General features: G+C 40.2%; 1 protein-coding gene and 1 pseudogene across 2 annotated transcripts in view; one reads left to right on the top strand and one right to left on the bottom strand.

The window, feature by feature from the left end:
* PTCD2 (pentatricopeptide repeat domain 2) overlaps window positions 1-25,671 on the bottom strand; it is a 69,356-nt gene that overhangs the window by 25,208 nt on the left and 18,477 nt on the right. For both annotated transcript variants that reach the window (XM_037800974.1, XM_037800975.1), the window contains exons 8-9: window positions 25,253-25,327; window positions 7,045-7,167 (exon numbers count right to left, since the gene is read on the bottom strand). In XM_037800974.1, coding sequence (XP_037656902.1) covers window positions 7,045-7,167; window positions 25,253-25,327 — 198 coding nt within the window. The remainder of the gene's footprint in view (window positions 1-7,044; window positions 7,168-25,252; window positions 25,328-25,671) is intronic.
* Window positions 22,354-22,769, top strand: LOC119507822 (annotated as a pseudogene).

Genomic DNA, 25,671 nt, shown 5'->3' with positions numbered 1-25,671 from the left:
TCTTTTCATATCTTTTGCCCATTTTATAATTGGGCTGTCTGTACTATTGTCATTGAGTTGTAGGATTTCTTTGTATATGCAAGATATCAGTCTTTTGTCAGATACATGGTTTCCAAAAATTTTTTCCCATTGAGTTGGCTGCCTCTTTACCTTTTTGAGAAATTCCTTTGAGGTGCAGAAACTTCTAAGCTTGAGGAGTTCCCATTTATCTATTTTCTCTTTTGTTGCTTGTGCTTTGGGTGTAAAGTCTAGGAAGTGGCCTCCTAATACAAGGTCTTGAAGATGTTTTCCTACATTATCTTCTAGGAGTTTTATGGTACTTTCTTTTATATTGAGATCTTTGGTCCATTTTGAGTTAATTTTTGTGTAGGGGGTGAGGTAGGGGTCCTCTTTCATTCTTTTGGATATGGATATCCAACTCTACCAGCCCCATTTGTTGAAAAGACCATTATGGCTCAGTTCGGTGACTTTGGGGGCCTTATCAAAGATCAGTCGGCCATAGATCTGAGGGTCTATCTCTGAATTCTCAATTCGATTCCATTGATCTATATGTCTATCTTTGTGCCAGTACCATGCTGTTTTGGCAACTGTGGCTTTATAATAAGCTTCAAAGTCAGGGAGTGTAAGTCCTCCCACTTCGTTTTTCTTTTTTAGAGTGTCTTTAGCAATTCGAGGCATCTTCCCTTTCCAAATAAATTTGATAACTAGCTTTTCCAAGTCTGCAAAGTAGGTTGTTGGAATTTTGATTGGGATTGCATTGAATCTGTAGATGAGTTTGGGTAGAATTGACATCTTAATGACATTTAGCCTTCCTATCCATGAACATGGAATATTTTTCCATCTTTTAAGGTCCCCTTCTATTTCTTTTAGTAGAGTTATGTAGTTTTCTTTGTATAGGTCTTTTACATCTTTGGTTAAGTTTATTCCTAGGTACTTGATTTTTTTAGTTGCTATTGAAAATGGTATCTTTTTCTTGAGTGTCTCTTCAGTTTGTTCATTTCTAGCATATAGAAACATTACTGACTTATGTGCATTAATCTTGTATCCTGCTACTTTGCTAAATTTGTTTATTAGCTCTAGTAGGTGTATCGTCGATTTCTCAGGGTTTTCTAGATATAAGATCATATCATCTGCAAACAATGACAGTTTTACTTCTTCTTTTCCAGTTTGGATGCCTTTTATTTCTTTGTCTTGCCGGATTGCCCTGGGTAGCACTTCCAGCACAATGTTGAATAACAGTGGTGACAGCGGGCATCCTTGTCTTGTTCCTGATCTTAGAGGGAAGGCTTTCAGTCTCTCACCATTGAGTACTATGCTGGCTGTGGGTTTTTCATATATGCTCTTTATCATGTTGAGGAAGTTTCCTTCAATTCCTACCTTTTGAAGTGTTTTTATCAAAAAGGGATGTTGGATTTTGTCAAATGCTTTTTCAGCATCTATTGAGATGATCAATTGATTTTTCCCTTTCGAGTTTTTAATGTGTTGTAATACATTGATTGTTTTTCTTATGTTGAACCATCCTTGCATGCCTGGAATGAACCCCACTTGGTCATGGTGTATGATTTTTTAATGTGTCTTTGGATTCGATTTGCAAGTATTTTGTTGAGGATTTTTGCATCTATATTCATTAGGGAGATTGGCCGGTAGTTTTCCTTTTTTGTAGCATCTTTGCCTGGTTTTGGTATTAGATTGATGTTAGCTTCATAAAATGAGTTAGGTAGTGTTCCATTTTTTTCAATGTTTTGAAAGAGTTTGAGTAAGATTGGTGTCAGTTCTTTCTGGAAAGTTTGGTAGAATTCCCCTGTGAAGCCATCTGGCCCTGGGCATTTATTTGTGGGAAGATTTTTGATGACTGATTGGATCTCTTTGCTTGTGATGGGTTGGTTGAGGTCTTCTATTTCTTCTCTGGTCAGTCTAGGTTGTTCATATGTTTCCAGGAAATTGTCCATTTCTTCTACATTATCCAGTTTGTTGCCATACAGTTGTTCATAATATCCTCTTATAATTTTTTTAATTTCTTCAGGATCTGCAGTTATGTCACCTTTTTCATTCATTATTTTGTTTATATGGGTCTTCTCTCTTTTTGATTTTGTCAGTCTAGCTAGGGGCTTGTCAATCTTGTTGATCTTCTCAAAGAACCAACTTTTGGTGATATTTATCCTCTCTATTGTTTTTTTGTTCTCTATGTCATTTATTTCTGCTTTAATCCTTGTTATTTCTTTTCTTCTACTTGGTTTAGGATTGGTTTGCTGTTCATTTTCTAGCTTCTTCAGTTGATCCATTAGTTCTTTGATTTTGGCTCTTTCTTCCTTTTTAATATATGCGTTTAGTGCTATAAATTTCCCCCTTAGCACTGCTTTTGCTGCATCCCATAGGTTTTGGTATGTTGTGTTCTCATTTTCATTCGTCTCTATATATTTAGCAATTTCTCTTGCTATTTCTTCTTTAACCCACTGATTGTTTAGGAGTGTGTTGTTTAACCTCCAGGTATTTGTGAATTTTCTAAGTCTCTGATGGTTATTGACTTCTAATTGTATTCCATTGTGGTCAGAGAATGTGCTTTGAATAATTTCAATCTTTTTAAATTTATTGAGGCTTGTTTTATGTCCCAGCATATGATCTATTCTGGAGAAAGTTCCGTGAGCACTAGAAAAGTATGTGTATCCTGGTGATTTGGGATGTAATGTCCTGTAGATGTCTGTTAAATCTAATTCATTTATCAGATTGTTTAGGTTTTCAATTTCCTTATTGGTCTTCTGTCTGGTTGATCTATCTATAGGAGAGAGTGATGTGTTGAAGTCTCCCACAATTATTGTGGAAACATCAATTGCTTCCTTTAGTTTTGCCAATGTTTCTCTCATGTATTTTGTGGCACCTTGATTGGGTGCATAGACATTTACGATTGTTATTTCTTCTTGCTGAATTGCCCCTTTTATTAGTATGTAGTGGCCTTCTTTGTCTCTCAAAACATCCCTGCATTTGAAGTCTATTTTATCTGAGATTAATATTGCTACACCTGCTTTCTTTTGGCTGTAGCTTGCATGAAATATTTTTTTCCATCCTTTCACTTTCAGTTTCTTTGTGTTCCTGTGTCTAAGATGAGTCTCTTGTATGCAACATATTGATGGTTCATTTTTTTTGATCCATTCTGCGAATCTATATCTTTTAATTGGGGAGTTTAATCCATTTACATTCAACGCTAAAACCGTGAAGGCATTTCTTGAATCGGCCATCTTATCCTTTGGATTATGTTTGCCATATTTTTCCCTCTCTCTATTAATATCCTTTATTGTACCCATACCGGATCTCTTTAGTACTGAACCTTTCTCCAGGTCTCTCTGTCCTGTCTTTGTTTCTCTGTCTGTAGGGCTCCCTTTAGTATCTCCAGTAGGGCAGGTCTCTTGTTAGCAAATTCTCTCAGCATTTCTTAGTGAAAAATTTAAGCTCTCCCTCAAATTTGAAGGAGAGCTTTGCTGGATAAAGTATTCTTGGCTGGAAATTCCTCTCACTCAGAATTTTAAATATATCGTGCCACTGCCTTCTTGCCTCCATGGTGGCTGCTGAGTAGTCACTACTTAGTCTTATGCTGTTTCCTTTGTATGTGGTGAATTGCTTTTCTCTTGCTGCTTTCAGAACTTGTTCCTTCTCTTCTGTGTTTGACAGTGTGATCAGTATATGTCTCGGAGTGGGTTTTTTTGGATTTATTCTATTTGGAGTTCGCTGAGCATTTATGATTTGTGTATTTATGTTGTTTAGAAGATTTGGGAAGTTTTCCCCAACAATTTCTTTGAATACTCTTCCTAGACCTTTACCCTTTTCTTCCCCTTCTGGGACACCAATGAGTCTTATATTCGGACGTTTCATATTATCTATCATATCCCTGAGGTCCATTTCGAGTTTTTCAATTTTTTTCCCCATTCTTTCTTTTATGCTTTCATTTTCCATTCTGTCATCTTCCAGGTCACTGATTCGTTGTTCAACTTCCTCTAGTCTTGTACTATGAGTGTCCAGAATCTTTTTAATTTGGTCAACAGTTTCTTTAATTTCCATAAGATCATCCATTTTTTTATTTAGTCTTGCAATGTCTTCTTTATGCTCTTCTAGGGTCTTCTTGATTTCCTTCATATCCCGTACTAGGGTCTCATTGTTCATCTTTAGTTCTTTGAGTAGCTGCTCTAGGTGGTGTGTCTCTTCTGGTCTTTTGATTTGGGTGCTTGGGCTTGGGTTATCCATATCGTCTGGTTTTTTCATATGCTTTATAATTTTCTGTTGTTTTTGGCCTCGTGGCATTTGCTGAACTTGATAGGGTTCTTTTAGGGTTTGTAGACCAGTTGAAGTCCTTATCTCTAATTTATCAGATCTACAGCTTCGTGGAGTACACTTTCTCTAACTAACCAGCAGGTGGCGTCCACGAGCCACCAGTTCTCCACAAGCCAGATCTCCCCTGCTTAGCCTTTTTGGTGAGTGGGGGAGTGAGTCTTGTGGGGCCCAATTGGTGTACCAAGCTTGCGTGTGTAGTTGGTGTTGCCTGCCCTGTATGTGGGGCGTGTTTCTGGGCAGTCGGGGAGGGGGGGTGGCCCTAACAATCAAATCTCCCTGATGATCCTAGAGTTTTAAAGCTGCTGCAATAGTCTAATCCTTCAGTTCAGTCCTGCCACAGTTTGTCTCTGCCACTGACCCACAAGTCTTTGGTATTGGCGTATGGCTCCTGAGACTTGCAAGTGGGCCCCTCTTCCAGGCTGTGCACCCCGGGTCCTCTGTTGAGGGATGACTGTGCTATGTCACAGGTGAGTGCCGTCCCCCCAGGGCAGTTCTGGGCTGCTGGGCTGTGTTGGGAGGCTCCCAGTCTGCTCAAATGATGGCTGAATGGGGCTCTGTTAATTCACACTGCTCCCCCTTCCCAGCTCTGGGACATTCAGCTGAGGTTGCAGGGAAGGCTAATGTCCACGCCCAGTTTTGTGGTGTGTGCCTGTTATTTGAAGCACTTCCGTCACACTGGGTTGTCTGGGGCAGCTCTGGGCTATGGGGCTGGCGATGGGCAGGAGTGTTCCCTGTCCACCAGGATGGTGGCTGTGAGCGGACACCCCCCTTTTCTTGGGAAGTTGTGTTGTTTAGTGAATTTTCTCAGCCACTGGAATATTGCCTTTTGTCTCAGAGCTCTCTTAGTTCTGCTCTTGACTTGACGTGCCCAAATTTCAATTCTTTGAGGCTTTCTGTATTGAGCTTCTTAGAGTAATTGTTTTAGAAAAAGCAAAAAGGATTTAAAAAAAAAAAAAAACAAAACAAAACAAAAAAAAAAAAACGGCCCTCCTCAGAGATCTAATGGGTTATTGAAATGCTAATAGACAAAGCAACCAGGGCCATTAAGGAAAGGTGCACAGGGCAGAGAGATCAGCTTTGCTTCGGGATTTGCATATGCGCCTCAAGGCCTGATCTCCGCCCTTCCCCTTTCTGTGTTCACCAGAACTCCAAAAATCCTCTGCTTTTATTTTGGAGTTTTTCGTGTTGTTTTTTTTCTATGTCTGTCTCCTCTCTGCTGGGCTGGCTGCTCTCAGAGTCTCTGGTGTCTGGTCTCAGTCTATCTATGGTTGGAGTTTGAATCAGTAGAATGAGTTTCCGATAAGAGCAGCCACTGCAATTCTCCCTTCTCCTTCCCGGAGCTGACAGCCCCTCCTCCCCCGGGACTGAGCCTGGCAGGGAGGGGCGCGGGTCCCCTGGCCGCAAAAACTTACAGATTTCGCTGATCTCAGCAGTTCCACGTTTTCATGAGTGTTGTATGAAGTATGCCGAAAGACAGATTGCTCTGTGGTGTCCAGTCCACGCAGTTCCTGGCTTTTTACCTACTTTCCTGGAGGAGTAACTAAAACATACAGCTCACCAGTCTGCCATCTTGCCCCGCCCTCCTCTCATTACCTTTTGACTTTGCTCATGGTGTTTTCTGCCATGCAAAATAACCAAATTATTTTTAATTTTTATGTAGTCTAATTCATCAATGTTTGATATTATTGACTTGGATTTTGACTCATAGATAGAAGTTTCTCCACTCCCAAGACATAAAGGAATTTATTAATCTTTGTATCTAATACTTGTGTGGTTTTATTTTTTAAATTTAAACATCCCATCCATTTGAATTTACCCTGATTTATAGTATAAAAACAACTTTTTATCTTTTTCCATTTGGCTATCTACTTATCTTAGTAGCACTTATTTAAAAAAAATCTGTATGTTCCCATTGATTTGAAATGCCACCCTTACCTTATGCTATATTTGCATATGCAGTTGGGTGTATTGCTGAACTTTCTTTTCCAAATCATTAGCTAGTATAGTGATGACCTAAAACTGAGTTTATTTACAGAAGCTTTAATATAGATTAATATCTGGTAGATGTAGCATCCCTTGAGATGTTCTTCTTGTTTGGTGATAGGAATGATCTGCAGGGAAGGGGACACTGATGATGCTTTAAAAAGAATGAGACAACTCCCGGATTGATGCCCTGGAGTGGGATCAGTGTGCAACAGCAGAGGCTGCTTCAGAGAGGTGCATGCACAGTCCACTATGGTTTCAGGAGGGAGAGGAGCAAAGGAGGCTGTTGATGTGGTAGCAGTTCTCTGCTGATTATTTCTATTTTCTTGGTGAAACAGGAAGCAAGGTCATCAACTGAGAGTTAGGAGTAGGGAGAAGGTACTAGAGGTTTGAGGAGAAAGGGAAAAGGTATAAAACTGCCAACCAGAAAAGAAAGTTGAGACTCATAGAAACAGTGTGGGGAAAAGAATAATGTAAAATGAAAAAAACGTTCTTTTACAGAGGATATTTCTCAAATTCTGTAAATTACAGAGGATACTTCCTTTTACAGAGGATATTTTAAGTTGGAAGAAACAATATCTTCGCACCAACATGTAAACATCTTAAAATAAGGATAATAGAGAAGTTTCTGTATTTGACAATCTCTTTAGGGAGGTGGGCTACAGACACAAGAAATTAACTGGACATTTTTAAGAGTGCCCTTTCACTTTTAAATGATTTCTGCAGCACTTGCATACTTACCACTTCTTCTGAGAATTCATGTCTTTTCACAAAACTTGATAAATTTCCTTCTGCAGCATTCTGCAGTATGTCCAACAGGGTTTCCAACCTGTTTGAGCTGTTTGAGTGAAGATGGATAATAATCTGAATAAAAAGAAGAAACAAAACTAAGCCAGTATTTCCAATGTTGAGAAATGTATCCTGGTAGTTAAGCCTGCAAAATTTATCAGCACATATCCTGCCTTGATGCTCTTTCCTAACATTTGCTTGCACGAGTTCAATGAATGCTTCAAATGTATGCCTAACAGACCACAACTTCAAAATCTGCTTGTGAACTAAATGAAACGATGCAGGGCAAAATGGAAAGAACATGGATTTTGGAGTCTTGACATTCTTGAACTGAATTCTGACACTGGCAATTACAAGCTATGTTACTCTGGGTCAGATACGTAATCGCTCTGATTTTCAATTTTCTCATTTTTAAAATGGGAAAATACCTAAAGACCCTACATTTTCTGTTATTGTGAACATCAAGTAAAATATCAACACACAGGAGGTACTAAAAAAACATTAATATTAGTTTCCTCCTCCCTAGCCACTCTAGATTCAGAGAATATGGCCATCAGACAATCTGATAAGATTGCTTATGGGGCAAATGATACTTTTAATTTTTGTTTATTTAGGAAATTGCTGCAGGCAGAATGGAAGCTTTGTGAAGTTCATCATGGAAATACTCCATTCTTTATTTTTATTTATTTTTTTTAAATCTTCATTTTATTGAGATATATTCACATACCACGCAATCATACAAAACAAATCGTACTTTCGATTGTTCACAGTACCATTACATAGTTGTACATTCATCACCTAAATCAATCCCTGACACCTTCATTAGCACACACACAAAAATAACAAGAATAATAATTAAAGTGAAAAAGAGCAATTGAAGTAAAAAAGAACACTGGGTACCTTTGTCTGTTTGTTTGTTTGTTTCCTTCCCCTATTTTTCTACTCATCCATCCATAAACTAGACAAAGTGGAGTGTGGTCCTTATGGCTTTCCCAATCCCATTGTCACCCCTCATAAGCTACATTTTTATACAATTGTCTTCGAGATTCATGGGTTCTGGGTTGTAGTTTGATAGTTTCAGGTATCCACCACCAGCTACCCCAATTCATTAGAGCCTAAAAAGGGTCGTCTAAAGTGTGCGTAAGAGTGCCCACCAGAGTGACCTCTTGGCTCCTTTTGGAATCTCTCTGCCACTGAAGCTTATTTCATTTCCTTTCACATCCCCCTTTTGGTCAAGAAGATGTTCTCCGTCGCACGATGCCGGGTCTACATTCCTCCCCAGGAGTCATATTCCACGTTGCCAGGGAGATTCATTCCCCTGGGTGTCTGATCCCACGTAGGGGGGGAGGGCAGTGATTTCACCTTTCAAGTTGGCTTAGCTAGAGAGGGCGGGCCACATCTGAGCAACAAAGAGGCATTCGGGAGGAGGCTCTTAGGCACAACCATAAGGAGGCCTAGCCTCTCCTTTGCAGCAACCGTCTTCCCAAGGGTAAAACCTGTGGTAGAGGGCTCAACCCATCAAACCACCAGTCCCCTATGTCTGTGGTCATGTTAGCAACCATTGAGGTGGGGTAGGCCAATACCCCTGCATTCTCCACAGGATCCTCAAGGGGGCACTACATTTTTTTTTCTTGTTTTTCTTTTTTTTTTTTAACTTTCCTTTCTTTTTTAAATCAACTGTACGAAAAAAAAAATTAAAAAAAAAATAAACATACAATAAAAGAACATTTCAAAGAGACCATAACAAGGAAGTAAGAAAAAGACAACTAACCTAAGATAACTGCTTTACTTCCAACATGTTCCTACTTTACCCCAAGAAAGTTACCTAATACAGCAACATTTCTGTGAACTTGTTCCTACTATATCCATCAGAAATTAACAGACCATAGTCATTCCTGGGCATCCCCAGAATGTTAAATAGCTTATCTGTTCTTGGATTATTGTTCCCTCTTCCTTAATTGCTCTCTATTGCTAGTTCCCCTACATTCTACATTATAAACCATTTGTTTTACATTTTTCAAACTTCACATTAGTGGTAGCATATAATATTTCTCTTTTTATGCCTGGCTTATTTCGCTCAGTATTATGTCTTCAAGGTTCATCCATGCTGTCATATGCTTCACGAGATCGTTCCTTCTTACTGCCGTGTAGTATTCCATTGTGTGTATATACCACATTTTATTTATCCACTCCCCTGCTGAAGGACATTTGGGTTGTTTCCATCTCTTGGCAATTGTGAATAATGCTGCTATCAACATTGGCATGCAGATATCTGTTCGTGTCACTGCTTTCTGATCTTCCGGGTATATACCGACAAGTGCAATAGCTGGATCAAACGGTAACTCTATATCTAGTTTTCTAAGGAACTGCCAGACTGACTTCCAGAGTGGCTGAACCATTATACAGTCCCACCAACAATGAATAAGAGTTCCAATTTCTCCACATCCCCTCCAGCATTTGTAGTTTCCTGTTTGTTTAATGGCAGCCATTCTAACCGGTGTTAGATGGTATCTCATTGTGGTCTTAATTTGCATCTCTCTAATAGCTAGTGAAGCTGAACATTTTTTCATGTGTTTCTTGGCCATTTGTATTTCCTCTTCAGAGAACTGTCTTTTCATATCTTTTGCCCATTTTATAATTGGGCTGTCTGTACTATTGTCATTGAGTTGTAGGATTTCTTTATATATGCAAGATATCAGTCCTTTGTCAGATACATGGTTTCCAAAAATTTTTTCCCATTGAGTTGGCTGCCTCTTTACCTTTTTGAGAAATTCCTTTGAGGTGCAGAAACTTCTAAGCTTGAGGAGTTCCCATTTATCTATTTTTTCTTTTGTTGCTTGTGCTTTTGGTGTAAAGTCTAGGAAGTGGCCGCCTAATACAAGGTATTGAAGATGTTTTCCTACATTATCTTCTAGGAGTTTTATGGTACTTTCTATTATATTGAGATCTTTCGTCCATTTTGAGTTAATTTTTGTGTAGGGGGTGAGGTAGGGGTCCTCTTTCATTCTTTTGGATATGGATATCCAACTCTCCCAGCCCCATTTGTTGAAAAGACCATTATGACTCAGTTCAGTGACTTTGGGGGCCTTATCAAAGATCAGTCGGCCATAGATCTGAGGGTCTATCTCTGAATTCTCAATTCGATTCCATTGATCTATATGTCTATCTTTGTGCCAATACCATGCTGTTTTGACAACTGTGGCTTTATAATAAGCTTCAAAGTCAGGGAGTGTAAGTCCTCCCACTTCGTTTTTCTTTTTTAGAGTGTCTTTAGCAATTCGAGGCATCTTCCCTTTCCAAATAAATTTGATAACTAGCTTTTCCAAGTCTGCAAAGTAGGTTGTTGGAATTTTGATTGGGATTGCATTGAATCTGTAGATGAGTTTGGGTAGAATTGACATCTTAATGACATTTAGTCTTCCTATCCATGAACATGGAATATTTTTCCATCTTTTAAGGTCCCATTCTATTTCTTTTAGTAGAGTTATGTAGTTTTCTTTGTATAGGTCTTTTACATCTTTGGTTAAGTTTATTCCTAGGTACTTGATTTTTTTGGTTGCTATTGAAAATGGTATCTTTTTCTTGAGTGTTTCTTCAGTTTGTTCATTTCTAGCATATAGAAACATTACTGACTTACGTGCATTAATCTTGTATCCCGCTACTTTGCTAAATTTGTTTATTAGCTCTAGTAGCTGTATCGTCGATTTCTCAGGGTTTTCTAGATATAAGATCATATCATCTGCAAACAATGACAGTTTTACTTCTTCTTTTCCAATTTGGATGCCTTTTATTTCTTTGTCTTGCCGGATAGCCCTGGCTAGCAATTCCAGCACAATGTTGAATAACAGTGGTGACAGCGGGCATCCTTGTCTTGTTCCTGATCTTAGAGGGAAGGCTTTCAGTCTATCACCATTGAGTACTATGCTGGCTGTGGGTTTTTCATATATGCTCTTTATCATACTGAGGAAGTTTCCTTCAATTCCTACCTTTTGAAGTGTTTTTATCAAAAAGGGATGTTGGATTTTGTCAAATGCTTTTTCAGCATCTATTGAGACGATCATTTGATTTTTCCCTTTTGACTTGTTAATGTGTTGTAATACATTGATTGATTTTCTTATGCTGAACCATCCTTGCATGCCTGGAATGAACCCCACTTGGTCATGGTGTATGATTTTTTTAATGTGTCTTTGAAATCGATTTGCAAGTATTTTGTTGAGGATTTTTGCATCTACATTCATTAGGAAGATTGGCTGGTAGTTTTCCTTTTTTGTAGCATCTTTGCCTGGTTTTGGTATTAGATTGATGTTAGCTTCATAAAATGAGTTAGGTAGTGTTCCATTTTCTTCAATGTTTTGAAAGGCTTTGAGTAAGATTGGTGTCAGTTCTTTCTGGAAAGTTTGGTAGAATTCCCCTGTGAAGCCATCTGGCCCTGGGCATTTATTTGTGGGAAGATTTTTGATGACTGATTGGATCTCTTTGCTTGTGATGAGTTGGTTGAGGTCTTCTATTTCTTCTCTGGTCAGTCTAGGTTGCTCATACACTTCCAGGAAATTGTCCATTTCTTCTACATTATCCAGTTTGTTGCCATACAGTTGTTCATAGTATCCTCTTAAAATTTTTTTAATTTCTTCAGGATCTGCAGTTATGTCACCTTTTGCATTCATTATTTTGTTTATATGGGTCTTCTTTTTGATTTTGTCAGTCTAGCCAGGGGCTTGTCAATCTTGTTGATCTTCTCGAAGAACCAACTTTTGGTGATATTTATCCTCTCTATTGTTTTTTTGTTCTCTATGTAATTTATTTCTGCTTTAATCCTTGTTATTTCTTTTCTTCTACTTGGTTTAGGATTGGTTTGCTGTTCATTTTCTAGCTTCTTCAGCTGATCCATTAGTTCTTTGATTTTGGCTCTTTCTTCCTTTTTAATATATGCGTTTAGTGCTATGAATTTCCCCCTTAGCACTGCTTTTGCTGCATCCCATAGGTTTTGTTATGTTGTGTTCTCATTTTCATTCGTTTCTATATATTTAGCAATTTCTCTTGCTATTTCTTCGTTAACCCACTGATTGTTTAGGAGTGCGTTGTTTAACCTCCAGGTATTTGTGAATTTTCTAAGTCTCTGATGGTTATTGACTTCTAATTGTATTCCATTGTGGTCAGAGAATGTGCTTTGAATAATTTCAATCTTTTTAAATTTACTGAGGCTTGTTTTATGTTCCAGCATATGATCTATTCTGGAGAAAGTTCCGTGAGCACTAGAAAAGTATGTGTATCCTGGTGATTTGGGATGTAATGTCCTGTATATGTCTGTTAAATCTAATTCATTTATCAGATTGTTTAGGTTTTCAATTTCCTTATTGGTCTTCTATCTGGTTGATCTATCTATAGGAGAGAGTGATGTGTTGAAGTCTCCCACAATTATTGTGGAAACATCAATTGCTTCCTTTAGTTTTGCCAGTGTTTCTCTCATGTATTTTGTGGCACCTTGATTGGGTGCATAGACATTTACAATTGTTATTTCTTCTTGTTGAATTACCCCTTTTATTAGTATGTAGTGGCCTTCTTTGTCTCTCAAAACATCCCTGATTTAAAGTCTATTTTATCTGAGATTAATATTGCTACACCTGCTCTCTTTTGGCTGTAGCTTGCATGAAATATTTTTTTCCATCCTTTCACTTTCAATTTCTTTGTGTCCCTGTGTCTAAGATGAGTCTCTTGTATGCAACATATTGATGGTTCATTTTTTTTGATCCATTCTGCGAATCTATATCTTTTAATTGGGGAGTTTAATCCATTTACATTCAACGTTATAACCGTGAAGGTGTTTCTTGAATCAGCCATCTTATCCTTTGGTTTACGTTTGTCATATTTTTCCCCTCTATTAATATCCTTTATTGTACCCATACCAAATCTCTTTAGTACTGAACCTTTCTCCAAGTCTCTCTGTCCTTTCTTTGTTTCTCTGTCTGTAGGGCTCCCTTGAGTATCTCCAGTAGGGCAGGTCTCTTGTTAGCAAATTCTCTCAGCATTTGTTTGTCTGTGAAAAATTTAAGCTCTCCCTCAAATTTGAAGGAGAGCTTTGCTGGATAAAGTATTCTTGGTTGGAAATTTTTCTCACTCAGAATTTTAAATATATCGTGCCACTGCCTTCTTGCCTCCATGGTGGCTGCTGAGTAGTCACTACTTAGTCTTATGCTGTTTCCTTTGTATGTGGTGAACTGCTTTTCTCTTGCTGCTTTCAGAACTTGCTCCTTCTCTTCCGTGTTTGACAGTGTGATCAGAATATGTCTCGGAGTGGGTTTATTTGGATTTATTGTATTTGGAGTTCACTGAGCATTTATGATTCGTGTATTTATGTTGTTTAGAAGATTTGGGAAGTTTTCCCCAACAATTTCTTTGAATGCTCTTCCTAGGCCTTTACCCTTTTCTTCCCCTTCTGTAACACCAATGAGTCTTATATTCGGACGTTTTATATTATCTATCATATCCCTGAGGTCCATTTCGATTTTTTTCAATTTTTTTCCCCATTCTTTCTTTTATGCTTTCATTTTCCATTCTGTCATCTTCCAGGTCACTGATTTGTTGTTCAACTTCCTCTAGTCTTGTACTATGAGTGTCCAGAATCTTTTTAATTTGGTCTACAGTTTCTTTAATTTCCATAAGATCATCTATTTTTTTATTTAGTCTTGCAATGTCTTCTTTATGCTCTTCTAGGGACTTCTTGATATCCTTTGTATCCCGTACTATGGTCTCATTGTTCATCTTTAGTTCTTTGCGTAGCTGCTCTAGGTGCTGTGTCTCTTCTGATTATGATTTGGGTGCTTGGGCTTGGGTTATCCATACTGTCTGTTTTTTTCATATGCTTTATAATTTTCTGTTGTTTTTGGCCTCTTGGCATTTGCTGAACTTGATAGGGTTCTTTTAGGATTTGTAGACCAATTGAAGTCCTCATCTCTAATTTATCAGATCTACAGCTTCGTGGAGCACACTTTCTCTAACTAACCAGCAGGTGGCGTCCATGAGCCACCTGTTCTCCAGAAGCCAGTTCTCCCCTGCTTTGCCTTTGTGGTGTGTGGGGGAGTGAGTCTTGTGGGGTCCAGTTGGTGTACCAAGCTTACGTGTGTAGTTGGTGTTGCCCGCCCTGTATATGGGGCATGTTTCTGGGCAGTCAGGAAGGGGGGGTGGCTCTAACAATCAAATCTCCCTGGTGACCCTGGAGTTTTAAAGCTGCTGCAATAGTCTAATCCTTCAGTTCAGTCCTGCCACAGTTTGTCTCTGCCACTGACCCACAAGTCCTTGGTATTGGCGTATGGCTCCTGAGACTTGCAAGTGGGCCCCTCTCCCAGGCTGTGCACCCCCTGGTCCTCTGTTGAGGGATGACTGTGCTATGTCACAGGTGAGTACCGTCCCCCCAGGGCAGTTCTGGGCTGCTGGGCTGTGTAGGGAGGCTCCCAGTCTGCTGAAATGATGGCTGAATAGGGCTTTGTTAATTCACACTGCTCCAGCTTCCCAACTCTGGGACAATCAGCTGAGGTTGCAGGGAAGGCTAATGTCCACGCCCACTTTTGTGGTGTGTGCCTGTTATTTGAAGCACTTCCGTCACACTGGGTTGTCTGGGGCAGCTCTGGGCTATGGGGCTGGTGATGGGCAGGAGTGTTTCCTGTCCACCAGGATGATGGCTGTGAGCGGACACCCCCCTTCTCTTCGGAAGTTGTGGTGTTCAGTGAATTTTCTCAGCCACTGGATTATTGCCTTTTGTCTCAGAGCTCTCTTAGTTCTGCTCTTGTCTTGACCTTCCCAAATTGCAAGTCTTTGAAGCTTTCTGCATTGGGCTTCTTAGAGTAATTGTTTTAGAAAAAGAAAAAAGGATTAAAAAAAAAAAAAAGGGCCCTCCTCAGAGATCTAATGGGTTATTGAAATGCTAAGAGACGAAGCAATTAGGGCCATTAAGGAAAGGTCCACAGGGCAGAGAGATCAGCTTTTCTTCGGGATTTGCATATGAGCCTCAGGGCCTGAGCTCTGCCCTTCCCCTTTCTATGTTCACCAGAACTCCAAAAATCCTCCACTTTTATTTTGGAGTTTTTCGTGTTGTTTTTTTCTATGCCTGTTTCCTCTCTGCTGGGCTGGCTGCTCTCAGATTCTCTGGTGTCTGGTCTCAGTCTATCTATGGTTGGAGTTTGGATCAGTAGAATAAGTTTCTGATATGGGCTGCCACTGCAGTTCTCCCTTCTCCTTCCCGGAGCTGACAGCCCCTCCTCCCAAGGGACTGAGTCTGGCAGGGAGGGGTGCGGGTCCCCTGGCTACAAAAACTTACAGATTTCGCTGATCTCAGCAGTTTGACGTTTTCATGAGTGTTGTATGAAGTATGCCCAAAGTCAGATTGTTCTGTGTTGTCCAGTCCACGCAGTTCCTGGCTTTCTACCTACTTTCCTGGAGGAGTAACTAAAACATACAGGTCACCAGTCCGCCATCTTCCCCGCCTCCCTACCTCCATTCTTTATTAATATCTTAGACTTGATTCACAGAAATGAAATTAACAAGTCAAAGAGTTTAAACTCTTAAGGCTCCTGATTCTTAGGAAAAGTGGTTTTTCTGGAAGAGATATTCCATTTTCATACTAAACTAGACCAGTCCATTTTGTAACATTATGTTTGTTGAACAGTTGATCAAAATGAGGGGTTATCTTTAGTCCTAAAGAACATAATGAAATGATCCAAAGTAGATTGAACCTAAAGAGCCTGACCCAACCCCAGCGTTCAGCACCGGCAAAATCATGAGCGCACCCTTTGCTGGGAGAAATTTTCCACACGTCTCGCATTGCTACATGCCTTGTGAGCAGAACTGTCTTTATGCCAGAATCATTTCAAGGAGGTTTATATAACCAACAGCCTTGGAAGACAGACACAGTGTCTCATCTAGAGCAAAGGGCAGGCATGCTCACTGCCCATTATAAAAGATTTGGGTTCCCTAAACTCAGGGTTCCTCTCTTAAAATGCAAGCCACTACTTTCATTCCCTAAGCCTAACTCAGTAAATAAATTCATCATCCTCCCCTTGACGTGGGACAGAACCCCCCCAGATGTATGGGTCTCCCTGGTGATGTGGGACACAGATTCTGGGAATGAGCCTGACCCTGGCATTGAGGGGTTGAGAAGGCCTTTTTGACCAAAAGGGGGAAAAGAAAGGCAACAAAATAAGGCTTCAGTGGCTAAGAGATTTCAAATAGAGTTGAGAAACTGTCCTGGAGATCACTCTTATGCAAGCTTTAGCTAGATATGCCAAATGACCACAGTATGATTAAGTTCAAGTTAACAGTAGTCCCGAAAACACTAAAGAATACCCAGATCCCTATCTGAGACTCTATAAAAATTTTTCTCACTAAGTTTATTCTTCAGAAACTTAAATCCTCCAGAGAACTCCTATGCCAGCTAAGTCCCCAAACCCAGAGGCAACGGCCTCTTCGAGAATATCAACCAGATGTGTCCCCTTTTCCCATAATGTTGATACCCCTTTTCAACATGAACAAGTTAGGGTGGTCACTGCCTAGACATCTCTGAAGATGGGAAAAGTGATTAAACTAGAGGAAGGGGTAGCAACAGACAAGCTGGAATTTAACAAAGGATTATGAATACTGAATCTCTATATAATTTTCTTCTGGTGTATTAGAATAGTTGGAAGAAAAGAATTGAAATGGTGAAACTGTAACCCACAGCATCCTTTGAAATTTTTTCTATAGCTGCTTGTTAAATTATAATTTGAAGGTTATCACCTTTTTGTTTATATGTTATATTTCACAATAAGGAAATAACTGAAACTATGGTACTGTAACTAATAACATTCATTGAAATTTGCTAACTACTTGTTAAATTGCACTTGGAAAGTTATCACTTCTATGAATATGTTATATTCTACAATAAAAAAATAGGGTTTAAAACAAAACAAAACAAACTGCAAGCCACTGTGTATACAACTGTCACCGAGCCCTCTTCATGTCACCCTGTAGGAATTAGGGTTTAGGGAACTGAAGAAAAAATGTTAATATTCTGACTACTGCTACTGCTGTGAAGAATAAACTATCTTAATAAACTATCTGACCCAGGAGTAGTACTCTACTAGCATCCATAAAACTGTGGCTGGATAACTTGCTAGCTTGCAGGTGGGGTAAAATCTAAGACCCTTCATAGTTCTTAACACCCTTGTTAAAAATAACCTGTCCCAATTTGGTTGAGCAGCGGTTTATCCTCTTGAGGGCAAGGTCAAGTTTACCTGTTCTAGTTTGCTAATGCTGCCGGAATGCAAAACAGCAGAAATGGATTGGCTTTTATAAAGGGGGTTTATTTGGTTGCACAGTTACAGTCTTAAGGCCATAAAGTATCCAAGGTAACACAGCAACAATCGGGTACCTTCACTGGAGGATGGCCAATGGCATCCAGAAAACCTCTGTTTAGCTGGGAAGGCACGTGGCTGGCATTTGCTCCTGAGTTCTGGTTTCAAAATGGCTTTTTCCCAGTACATTCCTCTCTAGGCTTCAGCTTCTCTCCAAAATATCACTCTCAGTTGCTCTTGGGGCGTTTGTCCTCTCTTAGCTTCTCCGGAGCAAAAGTCTGCTTTCAACGGCCATCTTCAAACTGTCTCTCATCTGCAGCTACTCTCTCAGATCCTGTGCATTCTTCAAAGTGTCCCTCTTGGCTGTAGCAAGCTTGCTCCTTCTGTCTGAGCTTATTATATAGTGTTCCAGTAATCAAGGCCAACCCTGAATGGGCGGGGCCATGCCTCCATGGAAATGATCTCATCAGTTATCACCTACAGTTGGGTGGGTCACATCTCCATGGAAACACTCAAAGGATTCCAATCTAATCAGCACTAAAACGTCTGCCCCAAAGGATTGCATCGAAGAATATGGCTTTTTCTGGGGGACATAATACATCCAAACTGGCACACCTGTTGACTGCTACATAGCCAGTGCATGGCACCTAGTAGGCATTCAAAACTATTGAATGAGAAGAGACATGTGGATTTCTCAGCAAATTACAAGGATTATTACATATTACACATTAATGATGTGTTTCCTGGAAATTCTCAACTTTTCTGCATAAGGTTAGGACAACTGAATTATCAAGGAGCAGGAGAATATTTAGTAGGAAAAACTATTTAAAAGAATGCATATGTCCTGCTCCTCTGATCTTCTGAGGCCTCAGGTAATGATGAAGTCATTGGGTACTTCTGACCAAAAAAGGGAACAGAAGTCTTGAACATGCAGAAATTTGCCTTAGTTCTTTTTATTTTCTTCTGAAGTTTGTTATTTGAAGAATATCATAGTGTGGTAGAACCTGCTAATTCCCTAACCAATATACATTTCTCCCTCCTTTTTTGATAACAGAATTCCATAGCTTTAACGGAAGCTGCCACATACAGAACTTAATGACTATATATCCCAAGTTACTTTAAAACTAGTTATGGTCATGGTGCTAAGTTCCAGCCAATAATACGTAAGTACCAGTTGTTGGGCGAGGCAATTAAGAAAGCATCCTTAAAAGGAACCAACTTTTTTAACCTCTCTCATTCTTCCTGCTTCTTGCTAGAACAGAGATGTGATGGAAGGAAGTCACATGCTTAGGATGCCAGGGTGGAATTACAGAAGAAGGCTGGGTCCCTAATGACATCATGGGATGCCATACCAGACCCAGATGTATCACCTGTGGTTTTTCACATGTAAAAAAAATAAATAAATAAAGCCTCTAATTTGTATAGAGGCTGCACCCAACCAAATGCAATTCTTAATTTATACATATGGGTGAGGTACTGCCAAAAAGGGATTTATGACAAATAAGTCCTTATCTCCTTTCCTACCTGTGCAGCCTAGCAGACTTCTCAGCATGAGCTAGAATTTTAAGGTGATCTTAGTGAGTAGGAGGAAAAAGAATTAAAAGTTACCTGTATAAACTAATAAATGATAAAAGCAGCCAAAACCAAAACAAACAAACAAACAAAAAAACCCACACACAAAACCCAATTATCAATTCCCCTGAAAGAGCAAGGTAAATTCAATTCCAAAATGGGTCTTCATTTGGAGACATGCCAGAATTCTACGGAAATGGTTAGAATGCAAATAGAATCAGTGGAAACTTAATCCTGTTTCAGTCTGCTACTTCCAGCCATAATTGAAAGTGGAAATTAATATTTTGACATTAAGCAGCATTGCTAAAGAGGGGCTATAGTTCTTTCAAGATTGATGTGTGTAAATTTAGACTGAAAGGGCAGAGTCATCATGCGTATGTCCCAATGAGGTCATCTGCTAAATCAATGCAATGTAGCAACTATTTGCTGGGAAAATAGGAAACCAGACCCTACAGGTCATATTTGCAGCAGGGGTAACTTCAAAGAAAAGGAAATTAAATAGTGGGGTGGGGGTGGGGGTTAGATAAGTTCAAATTCCAATTGGCAGCAGCAAAAGATTTTAGTATAAGGCATTAATTTTTACAGTAACTCAGAGGAAAACTGCAATTTTAGTTTTGCTAATACTGACTGAAGAGACGGTCTACTCTGCTTATTTGTAAGGCTTCCATTTCTTCATAACAAATTACCTTTAAGGAGTTCAAGTAGATGACTCAGCCTTGGAGAACCTAGGATCTATTAAATCATTTAAAAAAAAATTCTTAAGAGAAACTCAGAATCTGAATGACAAACCTGAAAACGGCATCCATCTCTTTTTCATCATCCCTGACGAAGATGAAACAGGCTTATAATGAAACATGAGAAACTCATATTGGATATTTGGAAGAATTTCCTGAGTGAAAATTTTTAAACAATGAAACTATTTTTAAGTTTCCTGACAGCGGATACTTCTATGACCCAAAACATGGAGAGATTCATATTCAAGATCAATTCAAGATTCCCTATACGGTCCTTGCTCAAACCGTGCCCATGCCATCACACTGACCACCTGACTTCCCTTTCTAACTCTCAGAGAAAAAGCTGTGCCTCCTGCTTTGGCACGCTAGCTCACTGTTTTTCATTATGCTCTGGAGTTCTCTTTCTACTGTGAATGGACAGCTTCACTATCAGCAGTCTCATGTTTTATTTCTATGAAAGCACTTTCTCATGTAAAAAAATCATTAGTAGATTCTCAACAACTGTGAAAGATAGTCAAAGATTGGAACAGATGAGGAATTTAAATCCAAGGAAGTAGAATAATGCATTAACAGCAGATCATGGTTATTAACATCCTGTTGTGTGTTTTTTTCCATAATTCAGGAGGAGCAGCTAGTCCCTGGAGTGGAAAAACCCTAGGCTTTGGAGTCAAACAGATCTGTTTGTGTCAAAAACCTCACTCTACTTAATTAGCTGTGAGAACTTGCATAATTTATTTACTTTTTGAATCTTAGTTTTCCACATCTATAATATGGAGAAATATTGTTTTGACAGGCCTGTATAAAATAAATTAACAAATATAAAGTACCTAGTATGGTAATTTAGCTAAATGAATTAATATCCTGCCTATCTCACTCTCTTCAATTTCTCACTACCAATCCTTTTTTATCTCCCAACCTTACTTCAATTCTAATTATGCACATAACACACTCTCCCACATTTCTTTCCTACCTGATGCTATGAACCATTTGGATAGCTTTAGCTTTAATGGAAGAATCTCTGCTAATCCTAGCAATTCTACTTGAGTCCGGTCATGACACTAGTGCATCTGAAGGCCACCCTCTCTTGGCAGCAGTTATATACTTGGATTCTGAGAGCTGTCCATATCTAGAAGGAAGCAGAGAAGACAAAAGGCATACAACACCTGCTATAAGATCAAGATTACTACTCTGTTTGGCTTACTGGTATTGCTGGCTCCAATGCCCTGAACTTCTGGACTCTTGGACCTTTGCCTACGAGCCTTTCTGCTATGAGCAGGCTGACCCATCTGCTCCGACCCATAGTTTCTGCTGAATCCTGTAGGCCTGCCTGGTCTTAGCCTCCAGCCCACTCCTATCCCACCACTGCCATCACCCCCTCCAGCCTAAGAACAGTGGCTATCTGCAGCAGACTTCCACAGGTGGGCTATCAGCCCTCTTAGATATCTATGTATTGTTTCTTGTATTTTTTTCTGATGCTTCCTCTGCTGTTTCTTGTTTTTTTTTTTTTTTTTTTTTTTTTTTGATGCTTCCTCTACCTCACCATTAACACCTTACAAATCCATCCCTGGGTCCTCTTACTTTCCTTTCCTCGTGGCATTCAACAGCTCATATGAGGTCCATTACAGGCTTTTTATACAGACTTTTTTTTTTCTTCTTTACAGACAATTTCTTAGCTGACAATTTTGATAATCACTCCCTTTCCAGGCTCATGCCCTTTGCAAACTGTAAAATTTCTTTCTGGATATTTTTCTAGTATGAGTGTATAAAAAATTTAGAATCTTTCCCTCCAAATCTTCTTTTTTCAGGTTCTGTTATCACAGTCTCCCCAGGCTCATCTCTTCCTCCTGTGAATGCATCTTTAAAAGTAAATGTAGGGCTCCCTCTGTGCCTCGGGCCCCACACAGCCTCCTGCGCTCCAGGCAATCCCGGCCTGCCACCCCGGGAGCCCCCAAGAGCCCTCGGCACTTGACCCTGGGGGAGGGTGGGGGTGGGGTTCTCCCTGCGCTGGCATCGGGATGGAAGTCATGTCTCTAGTGACATCAATGAGCTCTCCTGGGCGGTCGGCTTCCTCCAGGAAGCCCTCCTGGATTGAAGGAGACAAAGTAAAATCAAGAAGTCTTCCTTACACATCCTGGGCTCTATGGGATAAGTGAAGGTCTTAGGATTCAGAAACAGCTGGAGACGGCCCTGGCTTGTAAGACCTAGAGTTCCGATCTGCCCCAGCCATAGACTAGCTCCCACACCTCAGGCAAATGAGGTGATGATGCTTTCGAGCCTCAGTTTCTCTTTTTTAGAAGGGTCTTAAATGCTGTTCTCCCCGTTTCCCATCCCTACCTCCATCACCAATGGCTGTGAGAATTAAAACAGGTAAACAAGAAAGGTTTTGGAAAGGGATAAACCACTGGCAGATGTGAGCTGTTAGACGGAAGCCTCCTTTGTTGAAAAGAGGTTTTTCAAGAATGACTTTTCAGGGTCGCTAAAATTTTTAGGATGGAAAAGTTTGCATGTGTTATCACCATTCCCTTTGGAAGTCATTCCAGAATGTAGACCCTACTTCCCCGCTTCCTAAAATGGCTGTTACCAAAACTGTGCAATCCTCATGACTGCTTCCAGGTAAGTCCAGGGTCCCCGGCATGGCAGAAAACCGGGAGCCCCACAGGGCCACTGGCGCCAAACTGTACCTGGTGGAGTACACCCTTCAGAAGTGGCTTCCCCTCCGCCTGCCCCAGAGACCCAATGACATCTATGTCAACATGAAGACCAACTTCAAGACACAGAAGCTGCCAGAAGCTGCTGGACGGAAGGGCACAGGGGCAGAACACTTGCAGAGAGACCTACATCCACAGTGTGGGCCTGGCCATCAACCACACCATCAACTTTGCCCTGCAGGTGCAGGCGGGCAGCTTTGGGGCTCTGCCATTGAACTCCAACACCTCCACTGTGGAGCTGGTGGACAAGCTGGAACCAGAAACATACCCAGGAGCCAACGACCTGCATCTGCAACAACTCGGCCATCCATATCCGCGTCTTCAGGGTCACACCCAAGTAACTGAAATGAGGCTGGACCCCTGTGTCCACCCACCCCCACCTTCCTCAGCGAGGCCCAGATGTGGCCCTCCCTGGAAGGAGGGCTATCCTGGAGCTCCTGCCAGAGCCAAGTAAGAAAAGGCCTGGCCCCCCACCACCCAGAGGACCCTGAATTGAGGAGGAGGGTGTTGCCTCTATTTGGACCCAAGCAGTAGGTTTTCCCAAGTCTGTGTGGTCTGAAACCATTGCCCTCTACAATAAAATGTACTGACTTGTTAGTGTCCTGCCATAGCATTGCCACTGCCTTTCTCCCCTGTGTAGACCTGGAAAGGGAGAGCAGGAATCTTTCCTTCCTTCACAGAGCATAGATCATCCTAGAGACTGAGGAACATAAAACCATCTAGTACAATGCAGAGGCCTGACAGTCCCACCGTTGCTTTGAAATTTCTCATCCTCCCAGAGGAAGGCTGGGCAGATGAACATCCACTCTTGCCCACTAAAATGCAGCAGGGAGAGTTGTATGCCTGGTAGCTTCAGGCTGCTCCTCTGGTGGCAGAATGACTGTTCCCAGGCACTGAAAAAGTGAGGGCTTAAGGATGAAGGAAGCACACTTAAGACCACCAGGGCCTCCTTTGTGTTGAGCTCCGTGGTAGGCAAGTTAGGAACTAAATGAACTGACCAGCTCCTTTATTCAGTTGGCAGCTGGGGGCCAGGAAGGGTCAGCCCCTTCTGGCTGGGCCGCCTCCCCCTGAATAATCCCTGGGCACACAGGTAATAAATGTTCTTGTTTGGAAAAAAAAAAAAAAAGTAAATGTAAGGTCAAACATAAGATATTCTTATTTCAGACTTCTTGCCCAAATTTGCTCTCTAAAGTTTACTGAAAAAGGCTTGTCTAGGCCTGCTCTTAAAAATCTCTTGGTCTACAGCTTTCTCCCTCATTGTCATCTGGGCACTGGTGTGGGGGTGACATTTGAAGATAACCAATATGAGTAGAACTGAAAATCATCATTATCTTTAAGTATCACTATTTCTTTTCAGAAGCTTGGAATTATACCCAATTCCTATTCACTGGATTCTACGGTTTGTTACAAATGAACATTCCTTTTTATTTAACATACCTCATTTCATACAAATACTATTAGTATTAGCAAACATTCATTTAACACTAACTATATGCCAGGTATTATGCTAACTACTTCATACTTGTTAGTTCTTTCAACTCTCACAACAAAAGGACAGCAATTCTTTTCAGACGAAAGGAAATTGGGATCCAGAGAGGTTAATTAACTTACCTAAGGACCCAGAGCTGATAAAAGGTGGTTAAGATAAGCTGTTTACACATTCTTTTAAGCAGAAACTTTTCAAAACCACTCTCTCAACAAAGGATGTCCTTCCACCTCCATCCCACCAATCTCCCAGCCCTGTCCTTCAGAATACTGCGCAAACTTTATTTCCTCCCTAAGGTCTTCTCCGTTTACTAGTGCTACCAGCCCTGGCTCTCCCTTCCCTCCCCAATCTTGGAATCCTGAATCGACTGTGATCTGTTACCCTGATTCACATCATGTCTATGTCTACACATTTCTGCTCTTTTGAAAGCGTTTTCTTCATCTCAACCCCTTGTATGTTTTAGGAGACTATATAAGCTTTTGAAAGTTAAGGACTTTTCTTCTGCAATTCCTCATAACAGGAATGTGTTCAGTATTCAAGCAGGGCCTTCAATAAGGGCTACTAAGTGGGAGCTACAGAGTTTTTAATGATAAGATAATCTCTTTTTCATTGGTCCAGGAAGGCTTATGTGACTCAGTGCTTAAAAACATGGAGTGGTTACAGGATATGCTTTGAACTTTAAATATTAGAGTGAATCCTATGAATCTGTGGGGAAGGTTTTGTTTTTTTCCTTTGTTTTTAGTTTTACAATTAAGGTTTTGCATGGCTTGACTGTATGAATGCCATCCCTTGCTGACCCAGACAAGACCCCAAACGAAATGATATAGGTGGTCCAAAAAACCTCCGTCAATGGGGAAGCCACACCATGGCAGACTGACAACATACGAATAAAGAGAGTTAACATTTAGTGAGAGCTTACCATGTGTCAGCCACTATTTTATGCACCGAATGACCCCATGAATTAGGTGCCACTGACAGGATACAATTAGCACACAGGTTTCTCTCAAGGCCTGGTACAGAGACTGGTGAGCTCATATCCATTCTCTCCCTTGTCTCTAATCTAGAGTATTCTGTATTTCTATTTTAACACATTTCAACCATATCTTATATCTGAATACATCTATGATTCCTAACAATTTATAAACTCCTGGAAGCACGGGCTGCACTGACTCCTCTCACGGGGCCTACACTGTAACTTTCACATAGAGGAGCTCAATAAATGATGGTTCATTTGAAATGTCTAAAGACCTTGGGATATCCAGTCACTGTGCACAGTCAAAAGAATTCAGATGTCATTTTATTACTTTCTAAACCTTAAAGTATAAAGAAGTCACTTACATTTAAATTAATGCAGGCTTTGCTTTCTGGCTTCATGATTTGAGAAAAAATGGATATAGCTTTTGCCACTTGGTTCTGGAAGGAAGGAAAAAAGACACATACTCCAAGTTATACAAACATTACTCTGCTATTATAAAGAGCTTTAAAAGAAGTCAGGATATTCCTGTTCATGGGGCTCTAGGGTTTTGAAATCTACAAAGAAAAAAAATGTAATAAAAAATGAACATTCCATAAGATGTTTCACCCAGTGGCATATAACTGAATGTTTTAATAACTTGTTTTTAACATAGAGACATAAAGTTGGCATTTCCCTTTCTCTTACTGGAAACAGCTAAAAAACAAAACAAAACAAGAAGAGAAGCAAAAACAAAATCCCATCTTTGACATAACTAGAAGATAGCAGACACCTCAAATCAAAG

This window comes from Choloepus didactylus, chromosome 13 (assembly GCF_015220235.1).
Source record: "Choloepus didactylus isolate mChoDid1 chromosome 13, mChoDid1.pri, whole genome shotgun sequence".
Taxonomy (NCBI): domain Eukaryota; kingdom Metazoa; phylum Chordata; class Mammalia; order Pilosa; family Megalonychidae; genus Choloepus; species Choloepus didactylus.
The sequence above is the reverse complement of the archived record's forward strand: the minus strand, read 5'-3'. Positions and strand labels throughout refer to the sequence as shown.